This window comes from Musca autumnalis, unplaced genomic scaffold (assembly GCF_047663935.1).
Source record: "Musca autumnalis isolate F117 unplaced genomic scaffold, ASM4766393v1 scaffold_1, whole genome shotgun sequence".
Taxonomy (NCBI): Eukaryota; Metazoa; Arthropoda; class Insecta; order Diptera; family Muscidae; genus Musca; species Musca autumnalis.
Window position 1 is genome coordinate 86,039,732 of NW_027411644.1, and position 18,534 is coordinate 86,058,265.

At 34.0% G+C, this 18,534-nt stretch overlaps 1 protein-coding gene across 1 annotated transcript in view; it reads left to right on the forward strand.

Annotated features, from left to right (window-relative positions):
- Nucleotides 1-1,564: 1,564 nt before the first annotated feature.
- The window catches only part of LOC141402476 (uncharacterized), a 248,602-nt gene continuing 231,632 nt past the window's right edge, over nt 1,565-18,534 (forward strand). Inside the window, exons 1-2 of the mRNA XM_073983929.1 lie at nt 1,565-2,040; nt 2,781-3,113. Of these exons, the coding sequence (XP_073840030.1) occupies nt 2,924-3,113 (190 nt within the window). The 5' untranslated portion in view covers nt 1,565-2,040; nt 2,781-2,923. The remainder of the gene's footprint in view (nt 2,041-2,780; nt 3,114-18,534) is intronic.

An 18,534-nucleotide genomic window follows, 5' to 3' on the forward strand; every position in this document is an offset into this window, starting at 1 on the left:
CATTGACATATACCAACAATTTTATACCCTCAGCATTTATTCTAACGAGAGTATATACACTTTCATTGGGCAAAAGTTCGAAAATGTTCGGAACATTTGTGCGCATGATAACTCTTGAAGGGAGTAACGGATTTAGTCCATACTTTGCACATCGTAAAATTTGTAGCAGATGAGGATCCAATATGGACTCAATCGGTCCACTCCTTCGGGTACCTCCCACACAAAATTTCGGAAAAGTTCAGTTTAGGACTAGCTCACGAATCGCTTTAATTTTTGTTGTATCAACTTGTATTCACTGCCCCCCATACGACGGTACAAGTTTCATCAGGGGCAAGCCCTTACCTCCTGACAAAATAGCCTGAAAATTACAAACAACCCCTAGGAAACGGTGTGTAGTTGCTGGGGCGCAAGATAACTCTCGAACGGATCTGCCGACTCCGTCCAACATTTGACCTTCGTAATATTTTGTCCAAACTTAGTTTAAGTTCGAAAATAAGCCATATCGGTTCACTCCATCAGGTACCTCCCCCACAAAGGTCCAAAATTTTTCGGAAAATTGTGCGCACGATAACTCTTGAAGGGAGTGACCGATTTAGTCCATACTTTACACATCCTAATATATCTACCAGATATAAATCCCTTCGGGTACCTCCCACACAAAATTTCCGATAAGTTCACTTTACGACCTCCTCTCGAATCCCTTTGATTTTTGTTGAAGCAAATTGCATTCAATGACCCCCTTTACAATGGTACAAGTTGGTCCGAAAGTTGGCCTTCGTCATATTTTGTCCAATCTTAGTTTCAGTTCGAAGATGGGCAATACCGGTCCACAACTTCGATAATTGACCGAGGTTCGGATAGCAGATAGGACGTTCCGAGTCATCATCACTGCTGCGCCCGCTCGCCACTATTTGCTGTTCGAAACGCGAAGTGAGATCAAATTTTCCTATCAGAGGCAACGGGATTAACAAATGAGCTTGGTCGGTGACCATAAGTGGAGCAGTCACTTGCTCATCTGAAGAGTTGCAACATTAGAACCGGAATAAGTGAATTGTGGGCAAGGGTTAAGACCACAGTCACGTTTGTCGATGTTACGCTAATTGGTCCGAAGAATTTCATTGTCAAAAAAAATTTTTCGTAAAAAATATTTTTTTCAATAAATTACAAATTTTCCATATAAAATCAAAATTTTTTGCACTTCCATTGCACTGTTGGCTCCCTCTATTTCCTTTGCCAATTTTACTTAGTCGATGATTCCCTTCAAAATCCCGTAATCAGAATACAAATTTATCGTCAAACAATCATCTCTAACCACTCTACTGTGCCGCAGTGACGTAAAAAGCTTTCGTTAAGTTTCCTTTCCTTTTTTGTGACGGACGTTGTACAACTAAAAGCACAACCCATGCTAAACTTTGTGACAGTTGTCAGACTAACTTCAACAGCTGCAAAGCCAACTGAAAACGAAAGAAAGTAAAAGGGAAAAATTGACGAAGCAACAAAACATAACAGAGTGACGAGAACTTAACGAAACATTCATCAACACCAAATAGACAGACCTCGACAACTGGGAGAGTTTAGTACTTAACGGTATTTCAAAGATTGCGGACCTATGAGAAGAAAACTAAACGGTTAAACAAACAGTGATTTTGGTGAAAAAATAAAAAATATATGTGATACAAACACACACACACACTCACATACACATACCCATACTAACAACGAAGAAGAGTGAGAGTGTTCTTTCTATACAAAAAACCAGATAGATAGTGAGTGGTGAAACGAGAGGAGAGTGTGTGTGTGCGTCAAGAGGCAAAGAATGTCAAGTGAAATTTTGTTGGCTTTTGTGTTTCGTTTTGCTGGAAAATAAAGTTGAAATGAAATAAAAGTTTTGTGGCCTAGAAAGTGAAATTGTTCGTTTCAACAAAATACCAAAAGAAAAAAATTGTTAATAATTTTGTAAATAGAAATTGGAGAATTGTAAAAAAAAATCCAAACCCCCTCAAAAGAAGTTCAAGTCATTGTGAGCCAGTCAGTCAGTGAGTGAGTGAGTAGTTAATAAAGTCAGACACACACACACGCACAGTGTGTATCCCGTTATTCAGCTTATATTGCCGCCGCTGCCATTATTTGCTGCTATTTTCCCTTCTTTCTTTGAGTTTATTTTGAAGGCAATTTTCACGCACACAGTCTTACACACAAACGAACACACCATCATGAATCCCATACACGTCAACGAAACATGTGAAAAGTAAAAAAAGAAGCTAAGAAAATATCCTCACACAAACACAGTCAAATAATAGAATTAAAGAAACAAACAACGAATGGAACAAAGTGAAGAAACAACAACAAAACCAAACTCCTTGTAGACATAAAAGCAGAGTTCGTACGGGTGTTTGTGCACAAAACAACAGAAAAAAACAAAGAAGAATTTACGAAAATAACCAACAAAAAATGTGAAACAAAATAATCAAAGAAAAGTGAAAAAAACCAAGTGTGTATTGTGTGCGTAAGTCTCTAGTATTACACCTACTCAAACCTTTCCAAAAACGAAACGAAACAAAATAAGCTGCTGCTAGTTTCCGCCATACCCCAAGCAGTATTCGGCCGCTTATGCCCCGCTACTTTATAAATTTATGCCTCTGCCTAATGCCTTTTGCCTCCTTAAAAATAATTTCATATCTTTTTGTGTTTTACTTTTCGCCTGAGCCTAGCAATGCCTAAATCATAATTTATTATTAATAAAAAGAAATTAAAAATAAAATTTTAATAATCCAACAAAGAATACAAAAAATGAAAAATCAGCTGAAATTTCCAATAAATCCCAACAAAATTTAACCAAAAAAAACCAATTCCAGTGGAATTATTTATAACAAAAAAAAATTTAATTAAATTTTCGTTTGATTTTGGTTTGTTCATACTTTTGATGTTATCAGAACATTGTACAACGCCCAAGGCGTTTAATAATTCAACTTCAACAACAATAACAGCATCAGCATCTACTCCAGCAACATCTTCTACGACGTCGACATTAACAAATGCTTCAAGTACTACTTCAATAACAGCAAACACGACGACAACAACAACAACAGCCCTTAAACGGAGGAGTTCAAAAGGTATGTCTAGATTCACTACTTTCCATAGAACCGTACAAAAACGACACCACCACCAACACTGGATAGACTGGCCAACATAACCTCCAATTGATACACTTGAGCCTGAACCATCAACTAACCCACACTAAACAACACCAGCACTGCAACACACACACTATATCAATGTCCGCCTCCACAGGAAATCATGCGTTTCATGATTTATTTATTGACCAGGAAAAAGGATTTGAAAATATTTTTTACACGAAAAACAAATTCTGATTTGAATTTTAATAACGGAACAAAAAACGAAGAAAAATCGGTTTTGCCGATAGCCCTCAACCTATGATAACAATAGAATAACAACAGTGGCACAAGGACTGCGTCTGACCCTTACAGGGCTAAGGAGTCGAAATAATATAAATATGTAACTATGTGAAAAAATATTCCTATACATGCAGACTTTACAACTTTAAATGAAAGGAGCTTACACCTGGGAAGTTTTTGGACATTCTGAAACTACAATGTTCATAGATGAGAAAACTCTAAAAAACAAAAAAATCGCAGGAGCGCTTCTTAAATTAATCGAGGTCAAATTTCACAATTAGGGTTTTTTTGTTTTCACGATTTTGCTTGGAAACCGCAAGCTCTAATGGAAATGGACCTAAAGAGAGTGTTGTAACTTTGAAAATTCTCCACAAGATTGTCCTGTATGATATTTTCGTAGGTTTTATCATTTTTGAGATATATAAGATCAAGTTGGGACAATTCACTGACTGTATCGTCTCCTTATAAAACAATGTCATGACCAGGGTTTCGAAATCGAGATATTTTTGGCTCGACTCCGACTCCAGGCTAGTTTTTCACGACTCCGACTCCGGGTCGACTCCGAGAGTAAATTCCTATACCACTAAAAATGAGTAAAATGTGCACAAATTGTAATTTTTCCTATATTTTGGCCTATATAGGCTAATGTGTTAGTTTTTCCTTGCATATTCATTAGAAAGGGCATTCCTTCGAATACATTCGAACATATCAATACTGTTTCTGCCGAATCTTACATTGACAAATAGCAAAGTTAGAAAGTTTTTGTCGGTTTTCCTTTTTTTGCACGAGTATATTCTGGACGGAATTCTTCCGCGTGAGAAAATCTTTAAGCCTTCAAAATATGTGAAAATCATGGGGCAATACAAATCATAAGGACTACATGCATCAAAAACTATAAGCAATTCATCATTCAGCAAACATCTCCCACAGATGTGGGTGCCTTGGCATCTGTGGTCGACGGTACTGCTACAAGCACGCAACCGAAAGGTAAAAAAGATGAGGAGAAAGGGAAGCGAAGGGAGAGTTTAATCTGGACCCAGCCATCCAAGGATGGGAGCGACCCTGACTCCGAATCAGACAGCAGTTGCAAAATCAACACCACCGTTGTGGAGAAGCCCGTTAACAAGGAGGTCCACAAGATGGTAGAAGAGGTAAGCGAAAGCATATCTAAACTTACAACGGAGAAAAAAGTTCGGTGGACTGGAGCCCAGAGACGTAGGTACCAGAGGATCCAGGCACAGCTAAACAAAAAACAGCGGGCCGCACCAAAAGAGATCAACAATCCCTCCACTTCCTCGGAAGCGGCGAAGATCATCAGATCTCCAGAGGAAGAAAATGAGCTTCCCACCATCAAATGCCCTAAGCAAGTCCTCTCAAAACTACATCTGTAATGCAGTCACCTTTAAAGTTGGAAGGGCACGAGTCGGGGAAGAAGAAGAGGATGCCCACCAAACCAACAAGGAGGACAAACCACCGAGCAATACCGAAGAGGGGGTCGAAGCCATCAGCGACTCCCAAGAAGCACGCTTACTGGATGACTCATGATCATCGGTTTAATCCAGGAACCTTGGACCGTAAAGAACAAAGTTTCCGGACTAAACCACATTAATTACCAACTCTTTTACGCTAATACAGGAAACCGACCGAGGTCCTGTATTATATGCCATAAAAACTTATGCTTTCTTTTCTCCCCAGAGTTGTCAACCTCGGACGCCACAGTGTTGAAGCAAGGGAATGGTAGTATATACCTAGCATCAATCTACCTGCCGTTCGACTCGCCGACATTACCACCTTCGTCGGAGCTACAGCAACTGGTGAGGAAAATCAAGCAAACAGGTAACGAAGTACTAATAGGTAGCGATGCTAACTCTCACCACATTTCGTGGGGTAGTACTAATACTAACAAGAGGGATCAAGCCCTTCTAGAATTTTTGAATACTAACGACCTGATAACCCTTAACATAGGAAATACACAAATAAACAGAGTTAGGGAGGAAGTATTAGATGTAACAATATGTTCGGAAAATCTAATAAACGAGGTACATGAGTGGAGGGTTTCAAAGGAACACTCCTTCTCTGACCATAGGTATATTAGGTTTAAAATATCAAGGCCACTGCCGAATCCGATAACTTTCCGAAATAAATCCAAAACTAATTGGGCTAAATTCGGAAAACAAGTTAAAGATAGACTAGGACAAGAAGTTGAGGTTTGCCTAAGCAAAGAAGATATTGATAGAAATGTCAATAAACTAACAGAGGCTCTAGTAAGGTCTTTCGAAGAAAGTTGTCCACTTCGAGAGAGGAAATCTGCCTACGAAAAACCCTGGATGACAGGGGAAATTCGTAACAAAGGCAAAGAGATCCGAAGACTTTACAATAGGGCAAAACGTAAAAAAGCAGCTGTATTCTGGGACAACTACCAAACAAAACTAAAAGAATACAACAAAATGACAAGAAACGCCAAAAGGAACTCCTGGAAGCTTTTCTGTGAACAGGTAGATAGCGTGAATGACGTCTCTAAAATTAGAAAGTTTCTATCTAAAACTCACTCACAACCCGAGCTTATGGTTGATGAGACGGGTAAAAAGATGGAAACAACCGAGGAAACTCTAAGCCTTCTGATGAGAACGCACTTTCCGTCGAGTACTACGGCACACACAGTGTCACCGATGGAGATAGCTTATGCATCAGAAGAAGCACCAAAAATCAACAACTTGATGATTAAAGAAGCAATAATGAGCTTCTCACCATACAAAGCAGCGGGACCAGACCAGATTTTCCCAGCCTTACTTCAAAGGGAAGTGGACTATATTTCGTCCAATCTGGTCGAGATTTCCAATGCTTGCTTAAACTTTGCGTATACTCCATTGGCCTGGCAAGAGGCAAGGGTAGTATTCATTCCCAAGCCCGGCAAGTCAAGTTATGCAATACCAAAATCTTATCGTCCGATAAGTTTAACTTCATTCTTACTCAAAACAATGGAACGGACGGTCGAAACCATGATAAAGAGTAACATCCCTAACGATATGCTCAAGTACAAACAACATGCATACGTAAAAGGTAGATCAGTGGAAACCGCATTACATGAGGTAGTACACCACATAGAGAGAACCTTCGAGATGTAGTTGTATACTCTCGCAGTTTGCATCGACATCGAAGGAGCGTTCAACAATGTCAGCACCGAAACGCTAATCCACTCCTTAGACGAGTTTCAGGTAAACCGGGCCTTGAGGCACTGGATAGACCACATGCTAAGGAATAGATGGATAAGCTGCGCGCTACAAGACGTAACAAAAAGAGACAAAGTTGGTCAGGGGACGCCGCAGGGAGGAATACTATCACCTCTCCTATGGGTTACCACCATAAATAGTCTACTAAGGATCTTAACCTACGAAGGATTTAATACTCCTTAGGGGAAAGAATCCAAATATACTCTGTAGAAGGGCCGAAACGGCTCTGGGCTAGACCGAGAGGTCTAAATGTCAACCCGGCAAAAACAGAATTATGTCTATTCACTAGGAAAACGAAAATAGGAGCTTACGAAGAACCCGTTTTCCTAGATAATATGATAAACATTTCTCCAACAATTAAGTACCTGGGAGTAATTCTAGACAGGAAACTTAAATGGAGAGACCATATTCAGGAAAGGGCTAATAAAGCCCACAGATGTTGGTCAACCTGCAGAAGAGCTATAGGCTCAAAATGGGGTTTCAATCCTAGGATGACACACTGGTTATACAGAAGCGTAATTAGACCGATTCTAACTTACGCTTCTGTGGTATGGTGGACAGCTACGGACAAGAAATGCAACGTAAAAGTACTGCAAAAAGTCCAAAGAACGTGCTGCTTAAATATTAGCGGGGCACTGAGGACTACACCAACTAGGGCTTTAGAGACAATTTTATTTGTCCACCCAATAGAAAATCAGGTAAGGTATGAGGCAGCCATCGCAGCTATAAGACTTAAGTCGATGAGCGAGTGGATCGTAAGAGACCACCAAACATACCACCAAAGCATATTACAGGTTACAAAGGGTGTGTCAATAGATCATATTGTATCAGACCGTATACCTGAAACAATTGAATCCGCCTTGTGTGAAATTTTAATACCAGACAGGGACATGTGGATCGATGGAACCCTGGAACGGATGCCAACTGGAAGCTGTGGTTTCACAGATGGGGCCGTTCTAGGGGGGAGAACGGGTCTGGGTCTATATATCGAAGACCAGGAAACTAGAATCTCCTTTCGACTGCCGGATCATAATACGATCCTACAGGCCGAAATCCGAGCGATCACATAGTGTCTGAACTGGTTTAAAGCTAACACAAGGCCAATAACTGTAAACATCCTAACGGACAGTAAAGCAGCAATTAAAGCAATACTCGTAACAAGCAAGACGGTGAAATCAAAAACTGTCCTGCAGTGTAAAAAATCAATCAACGACTACTCCCACCATGGTTCTGTTAACATTATATGGGTACCAGGACATAAAGGGATTAGGGGTAACGAGATAGCCAACTCCTTGGCGAGGCAAGCCAGAGAGCAAGCTACGATAAGCCTAGATAATGCTAAGCCTTTAAAAGCGGTGCGTCTAGAGTTAAAAGCATGGGCAGAAAACGCCCATACATCCCTCTGGAATACTGAAGAGAAAGGGAAAAATACAAAAATCCTCTGGAGAAACCCAGACGAGAATAAAACAAAGGAACTCCTTCAAATGAGTAAAAAAGACATTAGTAGACTGACAGGCATCCTTACAGAACACCTAGGGCTACAAGCACACCTGCACAAAATCGGTTGTGCAGAAAGCAGCGAATGCAGAGCATGCGGAGAGGACGACGAAACATTGGAACACTATCTCTGTCATTGTCCAGCCTTCGCGACGCTAAGAAACCAATTTCTAGGAAATAACACTATACCAGAACTCCACCAAATTAGGGCAAGCGAGTTCAAAAACTTAAGTGATTATGTCAATGGCACAGAATTTCTTAACTGATAAATTTATTTTCTTTTTAATAAATTAAGCAATAAAAAATTTATTCCCCTTAGGCTTCCGAAATTAGAGCGCACAACAGGCCTATACTGGCTTAAGTGTATGCCCCATACGGGCATGTGGCGATTCTTATATTCGCCATAAGCAATTCATGACCAAGTTTCAAACTGGATGTAAGCCAACATTTTAGTGTGCTTAGCCTCAAAAGGAGACCCCCAGTTCTAAAACTCAATAAAAGCCAGTTTTCATTTTTTTCGAGAAAACTACGTAACTTTTTGGCAGATTTTTTCTTCATCTGAAAGAGAAAAATATGACCAAGTTTTGAGGCCGTCTACGAAACCCTGTTTTTATTAAAGCATTTTGTGGTGCCAATTCTAGCTCGAAAACTAATAAACCAATTTTCATATATTTTTGCGACCGATTACCAGAAAAACACAGTTTATATGCTGCATACAAAATAAAATAAATTGTTCCCATCCAACGCTCATACTAAGGCAACATTGTTCCGATAGACTTAAAAATTTGACCACATATTCTATGCTAGTTATACTTTCAACTATTTTACTGAAATTTATAAGCAGGGAACACTCCTTAAACTAAAATTCAGCGCTTACATTTTAAACGTTGGTGTGGAGTGGATAATTTTATTGAAATATTAGATATATATTGAGTACAACACCCAGCACGTAGGCAGATGGATCTTTTCTGGAACTGAAAAATTAGCACACGATGAGATTTCGTGCATGAAAATATTCTCCAAAAATGTTACTAGGAAAATTTTATGTAGGATCGGTCCACTAGGACGAGAAATCGATATTGTCATGTTTTTATTGTCCTTTATCACGTTTACCCGATCCTTTCTTATGAAAACTCTATGATTATGTATTTAATTGAATTTCGTGCATGCTGGCGGACAGATCCGGTTATTTGAATGTCTACATCTAAAGCCCTCATTGAGTATATAATGAATACTTGAAGCAAGATTCGCAGTTTAGCAGGCTTCTGAGTTATGGCGAGATGAATCTGTCGTTGACCAACAACGAACAAAAAGGACGTGGAAGGACAGCATATTCGAGAGAAAGGTTCCTCATTCTATTTATCTGAAGACATGTCATCTAAAAATGATGAAACAATATCTCCAAACAGAGATATAAAGCTATTTTCTCAATGATTGATGGGGGTCAATCAAAAAAGTCATTATGTCATAACTCAGAAATTTCAGCTATGAGATCCTTTGGGGTTCTCAATTGGGGCTTTCATTCCGAAATGGAATTTTTCAACCCCCAGATCTTGACTTCCATTTTGTGTCACAGGGTATTCAGTAAGATTTCTCATAGAGACCACAATGTCTTTAATAGAAGACAAGCATGACTTCTCAAAAAACAAGATGAGAATACCAATAGACCTTTGTGAGAAGACCACTAGGACTTCTAACGAAAGAGGTTTAAGGTCCAATCTTAATTTTATTATCATAGAACTTTACTTTTGTTTGCAAAAATGTAAAGAATCAATTGGATCAACAAAATAGGGATGAATAGACTACACTTCAGAGGATAGTAAATATCCTATGAATTGTCCTTTAACAAAGTATAACACTATGCAACACTGAAAATGCAAACAACTTCTAGTATACATGTACATATTTAGACTACAAAAACCCTAGTAGGGTTTTGTCCTGTCAGATCCAGTTCGGATTTTATGGCCTCATCTAAACCGGGCTAAATCTACACATTTTGGCATTTATCAGGCCTTTATCTCAGAAACGAATAAGAATTTGGCCTTGCTGTCTTTAGAAATATTGTAGCCCTATGAGGGTAGAACTTATCTTTTAAAGAAACCACATAAGACAACTAAATCTAGGGCATCAAAATCTATAAAATATTGAAAATTTTACATAATTGCTGAAATTCTGGTCAGTATCGGCTAAACTACTGGGAGTTGAACCAAGTAACCTTTTGCAAAAATCTTCCAAATAAAGTTCTCAACAATTCTTTAGAACATTCTGAAACTCTAAAATGCTTACTTCATGTTGTTTCAGCGGTATTTTGCATCATATCTTTTACAACACGTATTTCAAACACAGTTCACACCAAGAGTTTATTCTCGCATTTCGGATTTCACTACTTTATTGACATTTGAAATGAAAACAACGGCATAGAGGCATTTTACAACAATGGCATGTTCTGAAGTGTTGTGTATTACATTCCAGGGAATATTTTTGCAAAAGAAAATATTCAGAAAAAATTAACGGTTTTGGAGATACGGTGCGAAATGTTTAAAAATTGTGGAATTTTTGCATATATTTTGAAATTTGAGGCAATAAATGTAGTTTTTCGAGTTCATTATTTCTCCAAATATTTTATTCTTGTCCTTATCTACAAATTTGCTTCAGAGATCAGAAGAAGATTCGCATTGGTTTCAGAGATATAGCCCCGAATTTCTTTAAAAACTCAATATTTAACCCTGCTTATAGTACGTTTATTTATAACCGAATTTAACAAACCCACTGGATTTCAAATGTCAATTCCATTGCGTATATTTCAAATAAATCCTCATCATCCTCAGAGGGTTAACCCTGCAAAAAGCTATAATATAAACATTGCCTAAGGCCGTACTTTTGGGTCAGTTCGGACATTTTCGTGAGAAGCACAAATACTAACTTCAGGAAAATCTTGGACTAAAGTACTCTTTCGTGCGGAAGTTGTACACTGGAATGCGCTTTTTTTACACATGCAAGTAAATTACACAAAGATAAGTGCTACTTCTAGGAAAGACATGATATTACTCTCAAACCACTTTCAAATGAACTGGCGAACATTTTTCCTAGGTAATGATGTGTGCAAGTGAATATGTATAAGAGTATTATGTTCATACTCACCACCATATTATGGAGAGTAGGGTTATGACTTTTTGAAATTTTTTCTCAAAAATGATTTCCTGTAGTAAGAATGAATGCACTTTTGCCTAAAAATGCCTAAAATAACATTCGTTCCATTTAATTATAAAAAAAGTTTTTTGAAAAATACTATGAAATAAAAAAAAATCTCAAAAAATTATTTCCTGTTTCACGAATGAATTACCTGTTGCATATTAATGACTGAAATTACTTTTATTCCATTTAAATATTGAAAAAGGTCCCGCACACTTTTAAATTTTATAATATATGAAATAAAGTTATATATATATAATAATACGATGATAAAATTAGTGCGAAACAAACGGTCATGTAATTTTGGCTATGCCGTGTACCCCTATACATTGTTTCCAGTTAAATATCTGCTTACAGTAACTTCAAAAAATTTTCAAAAGTTCTAAAAAATTAAAACTTTAAAAGCTTTTTGTGTGAAAGCTTTTTTACCGAATCACTTTTTAATTAAGATTTTATGTAATCTTAGGTAAAAACCCATCAAAATATAATGCAGGGGTACGAGGTTGTAAAAAAGTCATAACCCTAATGGAGAGTGTAATAAGTTTGGTTTTTCCGTTTGTAACGCGACCCTAGTCTTGATCAGGAAATTCTGAGTCGATCTGCTGAAATCACTCTATTGACCAAAAACTTGTGATAAAACGCTTTATTTTTAGCACCCGAGTATCTCTTATCCATAGGCAGTTCAAGTTCGATACCAATTTTCGATATTTTGAAGATTTTAGCAACAATTTTTAACCGAACTAACTGTAATATAACATTTGAGACTCTCTAGTCAACTAGGCTTGAGTGCAAAATGAAGTCATTTCAACAAGAAATAGCGAAGTTCAAACTCGGTCCCATAAACGTATACTGACGCAACTCATACGCACTGGTGTCTATCAGCTGACCGTGGCTTAAATTCTAATTCTAAATTCGCCTTATTTATAGTGATTGGACAATTAGTGACCAAAATTCCATTAAGAAATAGCATGAGTTAATACCAGCGCATTCAGAACAGAAAAACTGAAGTTACTTTAAGAGGAAATGGTGTGGATACAGTTTGCTCCAATGCATGTATAAGTACTGACACAAATCATACGCCAAGGTGTCCAGCTGGTCTTCTTCCTCCAGTTATAAATATTTTAATGTTATTATAATACAACGAATATTTGTTTTACATTCTTTTTCATTCATTCTTATGTTTCTATATACTATTATATTTTACCCAACCCTGTTTCAAATGACAACTAGTAAAGAAATGTCCCAAAATTGCATAAATATAGAAAGCAAAGTCGAATAATTCTTTTTTTAGCCGTTTTAGCAGAAGGTTTGCCGTTCAATCTCTGACCAGAACATCAAAATTTTCGCGATAGCGAATCCCCTACATGTAACGTTGGCTTACATTTCCTGAGTATTTCAGCCATGAAAAACGTCTCTTCAAGTGGTGTCGTAAGACATGCCGTTCGGACTCGGCTATAAAAATAGGTCCCATATCATTGAGACAATATGAATCGGCTTTGAGAGAAGTCCCCCTTGTTTTACGGGCATGTTGTGAAAACATATGAATGCACAGTTGATGCCTTGACTTATCACATGGTAGTCACCATCTTGACTACAACTTTTTGTTACATGTTCCAAATATTTTTAGTATAAAATGAATAGTGGTTACTACGTTCGAAAGTTGTCGTCCGCACTAGTCAGACGTGGAAGACATTGCCAACTCGAGCCCAATCGGAAAAATTTTACAGCCCATGAAAGTCAAATGGGTCAAACATTATTCCACCTATCCTTGCCACCGCTAGTCTATCCAATTACCTACACCTTCTGGGCTTTTCCCTAATGTGCCTTGCAACCGGGGAAAATTATTTTTTCATACCTTAGAATAAAAATTTATTTTGAATATAAATTAAATTTTAGCCAAAAGTTATTTCTCATACTTCTGTCACTTCACCTTCGCTTGATGGTCATCCTTTTGTTTAAACACTTCTTGGTTGTAGACATTCATTAAAATCTGCGGCACTTGTCTCGTTTGCCTACTGACTGACCACTTGCCGCTTTTAATGGTCAAATGTTTTTCAATGACTTTGAAAGGAAACAAGAAAAAGCACATTAAATGAAATGCCCAGTAATGGCATTTCATACAAATTTGCCTACACGAGGTTATGACTATCCAATTTGTACGCCTGTCCTTCTTACATTCTCATGAAAAAGGCCGTCAGTTTGAATTCATTACCAATGTTAGTAGCAAACGCAAAGCAAATGCTTTACAAAAACAACAACTGCAGAAGTTGTTGCAGCGCAGAACCCATGTAATGTCTCGTACTCCACAATTAGCCACTCTGTCGGTCAGTGAGTCAGTCATAGAAAACTTGCACAAAAGGCTCGATAATTGCTTAACACTGACCTAGGGCACAAAGAAATTCTACATATCGTCGGTACTTTGTTTGTGTTGCAATGAAAGCCTGCAATACGTTTACATGTATGGGTTAAAGATGGTGTTTCGACTAAGCACAACAACGACAGTAACGACAGCAACAATAACACCACACATAACCCAAACAAGGTAATAGTCAAACATAATGCCTTCTCAATGATATGCCAAGTAAACATGACAGAATGCAACAACAAAAAGAACAGAAACAGCAACAACGAAATTAAATAAAATTTAATTAAAACAGCTACCAATGCCAGAATTGTAGATTACAAACTGCCAATGTCCACAAGTCCTCCGGGCAACATTTTCTCTAAAGGACACAATAGGAAAAATGAATGATGAAAAATAAAAATGATTTGGCATGGAAAATGGAAAAGTTAGATTATTTTCACAGAAAGTTGAAGCTGCATAGAAAAGTTATCCAGAACATTTAAAAAAATCCATTATTATTGATTCTTAAAAAATCCCCAATATTTGAAAACATATTCTTTAAAAAATCCCCAATTTTTGAAAAAAATCCTGATTTTTGAGAAAATATTCTTTAACAAATACCTGATTTTTGAACAAATATTCTTTAAAAAATCGAAATTTGTGAAAAAAAAATATTTCTTAAATAAATTCCTTTTTTAAAATCCACGATTTTTGAAAAAATATTCTTTAAAAATTTCCGCGATTTTTGAAAACAGTATTCTGTAAACAATCCACGATTTTTGAAAACAATATTCTTTACAAAAACGACGAAAAATAGACGAATTTTGAAAAAAATATTCTTTGAAAAATTCCCAATCTTTTTAAAAGAATATCCTTTAAAAATCCACAGTTTTTTAAGAGAATATCCTTTAAAAATCCGCAGTTTTTTTAAAATAATATCCTTAAAAAATCCAAGGTTTTTTAAAAAACGATAATCCTTAAAAAATCCACGATTTTTGAAACAAATCTTCTTTAAAAAATCCACGATTTTTAAAAACAAAATAATCTTTAAGAAATCCCCGATTTTTAAAAACAAAATAATCTTTAAAAAGTCCACGATTTTTAAAAACAAAATAATCTTTAAAAAATCCAGGATTTTAAAAAAAAAATATTCTTTAAAAAATACACGACTTTTGAAAAAAATATTCTTTAAAAAACCATGATTTAAAAAAAATAATATTTTTTAAAAAATCCACGATTTTTAAAAAAAATGTTCTTTAAAAATCCACGATTTAAAAAAAAATCTTTAAAAAATCCACGATTTTTAAAAACAGAATAATCTTTAAGAAATCCCCGATTTTTGAAAACAAAATAATCTTTAAAAAGTCCACGATTTTTAAAAACAAAATAATCTTTAAAAAATCCAGGATTTTTAAAAAAATATTCTTTAAAAAATACACGACTTTTGAAAAAAATATTCTTTAAAAAATACCCGACTTTTGAAAAAAAAATACTGTAAAAAATACACGACTTTTGAAAAAAATATTCTTTAAAAAATCCACGACTTTTGAAAAAAATATCATTTTTAAAATTCCCGAGTTTTAAAAAAATATTCGTTTAAAAATCCACGATTTTTTTAAAAAACAGTTCTTAAAAAATCCAAAAAAAAATGTCTTTAAAAAACACGATTTTAACAAAATATTTTTTAAAAATACACGATTTTTGAAAAAAATTTTCTTTAATAAATCCACGATTTTTGAAAAATATACTTTAATAAATTACCGATTTTTGAAAAATAATCTTTAAAAAATCCACGATTTTTGATAAATTATTGCTTAAAAAACCAAGGTTTTTAAAAAATTATTCTTTAAAAAATCCACGATTTTTGATAAACTATTGCCTAAAAAAACACGGTTTTTAAAAAATTATTCTTTAAAAAATCCACGATTTTTGAAAAAAATATTGTTTAAAAAATACCCGACTTTTGAAAAAAATATTCTTTAAAAATTCCCGAGTTTTAAAAAAAACACATTTGCATTTGAAAAACGATAAGTTCTAGGACAGAGAAGCCATAACATAGTCGATACGTCCGAAGATTTGCTTTACCACCAATGAAACCAGGTAACGTAATTTGGTGACTATGTGGGTTCGAGTCCATGGCTTTCCTTTTTCACTTGCAAATAATTTCAGATCATTAAGCTTAACTCTAAACGAGAAAATTAATAAAATCATTAAAAAAAAAAAAAAATGATCTTCGCCCTAACAGGCAAAATTTCAAAAAAAAAAAAAAAAAAAATAAAAAATAGGCTGAGCCCGGCTGGGATTTGAACCCACGTCCTTGAAAACATATCAAAAAAATGTTGTCACGGCGTGTTAGCGTTCAAAGCCAAAACTCATAACTTCAAAGGCATCGCAAAAAGCGGTTGTTGTGAAGAAAATACATTTCAACGGCCAAATATCCGTTAATGTATAAAAACACATTTGCATTTGAAAAACGATAAGTTCTAGGACAGAGAAACCATAACATAGTCGATACGTCCGAAGATTTGCTTTACCACCAATGAAACCAGGTAACGTAATTTGGTGACTATGTGGGTTCGAGTCCATGGCTTTCCTTTTTCACTTGCAAATAATTTCAGATCATTAAGCTTAACTCTAAACGAGAAAATTAATAAAATCATAAAAAAAAAAAAAAAAAAAAAATGATCTTCGCCCTAACAGGCAAAATTTCAAAAAAAAAAATGAAAAAAATATTGTTTAAAAATCCACGATTTTTTAAAAAATATTCTTTACAAAATCTAAGATTTTTGAAAAAAATATTCTGGAAACATCCACGAAAATTCTTTAAAAAATCCACGATTTTTGAAAAATATTCTTTAAAAAATCCACGATTTTTGAAAAAATCTTTAAAAAATCCGGAATTTTGGAAAAAAATTTTCTTTAATAAATCCACGATTTTGAAAACTATTCTTAAAAAATTCCACGATTTTTGAAAAAAATTCTTTAAAAAATCCACGAATTTTGAAAAAAATTCTTTAAAAAATCCACGAATTTTGAAAAAAATTCTTTAAAAAATCCACGAAATTTGAAAAAATATTCTTTAAAAAATCCACGAATTTTGAAAAAATATTCTTTAAAAAATCCACGATTTTTTAAAAAAATATTCGTTAAAAAATCCACGATTTAAAAAAAATATTCTTTAAAAATCCACGATTTTTGAAAAAAATATTCTTAAAAAATCCACAATTTTTGAAAAAAATCTTTAAAAATCTCTGATTTTGTGAAAAAATATTGTTTAACAAATCCACGATTTTTGAAAAATATTCTTTAAAAAAATCCACGATTTTTGAAAAAATATTCTGGAAACATCCACGAATTTTTAAAAAATATTCTTTAAAAAATCCACAATTTTTGGAAAAATATTCTGGATACATCCACGAATTTTTAAAAAATATTCTTTAAAAAATCCACGATTTTTGAAAAATATTCTTTAAAAAATCTACGATTTTTGAAAAACATTCTTTTCCAATTTTTTTTAAAAGAATATCCTTTAAAAATCCACAGTTTTTTAAAAGAATATCCTTTAATCCACAGTTTTTTAAAAGAATATCCTTTAAAAATCCAAGGTTTTTTTAAAAAACGATAATCCTTAAAAAATCCACGATTTTTGAAACAAATCTTCTTTAAAAAATCCACGATTTTTAAAAACAAAATAATCTTTAAGAAATCCCCGATTTTTAAAAACAAAATAATCATTAAAAAGTCCACGATTTTTAAAAACAAAATAATCTTTAAAAAATCCAGGATTTTAAAAAAAATATTCTTTAAAAAATACACGACTTTTGAAAAAAATATTCTTTAAAAAACCATGATTTAAAAAAAAAATATTTTTAAAAAAATCCACGATTTAAAAAAAATGTTCATTAAAAATCCACGATTTAAAAAAAATCTTTAAAAAATCCACGAATTTTGAAACAAATGTTCTTTAAAAAATCCACGATTTTTAAAAACAAAATAATCTTTAAGAAATCCCCGATTTTTAAAAACAAAATAATCTTTAAAAAGTCCACGATTTTTAAAAATAAAATAATCTTTAAAAAATCCAGGATTTTTAAAAAAAAAATATTCTTTAAAAAATACACGACTTTTGAAAAAAATATTGTTTAAAAAATACCCGACTTTTGAAAAAAATATTCTTTAAAAAATACACGACTTTTGAAAAAAATATTCTTTAAAAATTCCCGAGTTTTAAAAAAAATATTCGTTTAAAAATCCACGATTTTTTTAAAAAACAGTTCTTAAAAAATCCAAAAAAAAATGTCTTTAAAAAAACACGATTTTTAACAAAATATTTTTTAAAAATCCACGATTTTTGAAAAAAATATTCTTTAATAAATCCACGATTATTGAAAAATATACTTTAATAAATTACCGATTTTTGAAAAATATTCTTTAAAAAATCCACGATTTTTGATAAATTATTGCTTAAAAAACCAAGGTTTTTAAAAAATTATTCTTTAAAAAATCCACGATTTTTGATAAACTATTGCCTAAAAAACCACGGTTTTTAAAAAAATTATTCTTTAAAAAATCCACGATTTTTGAAAAAAATATTGTTTAAAAATCCACGATTTTTTAAAAAATATTCTTTACAAAATCTAAGATTTTTGAGAAAATATTCTGGAAACATCCACGAAAATTCTTTAAAAAATCCACGATTTTTGAAAAATATTCTTTAAAAAATCCACGAATTTTGAAAAATATTCTTTACAAAATCCACGATTTTTGAAAACTATTCTTAAAAAATCCACGAATTTTGAAAAAATATTCTTTAAAAAATCCACGATTTTTGAAAAAAATATTGTTTAAAAATCCA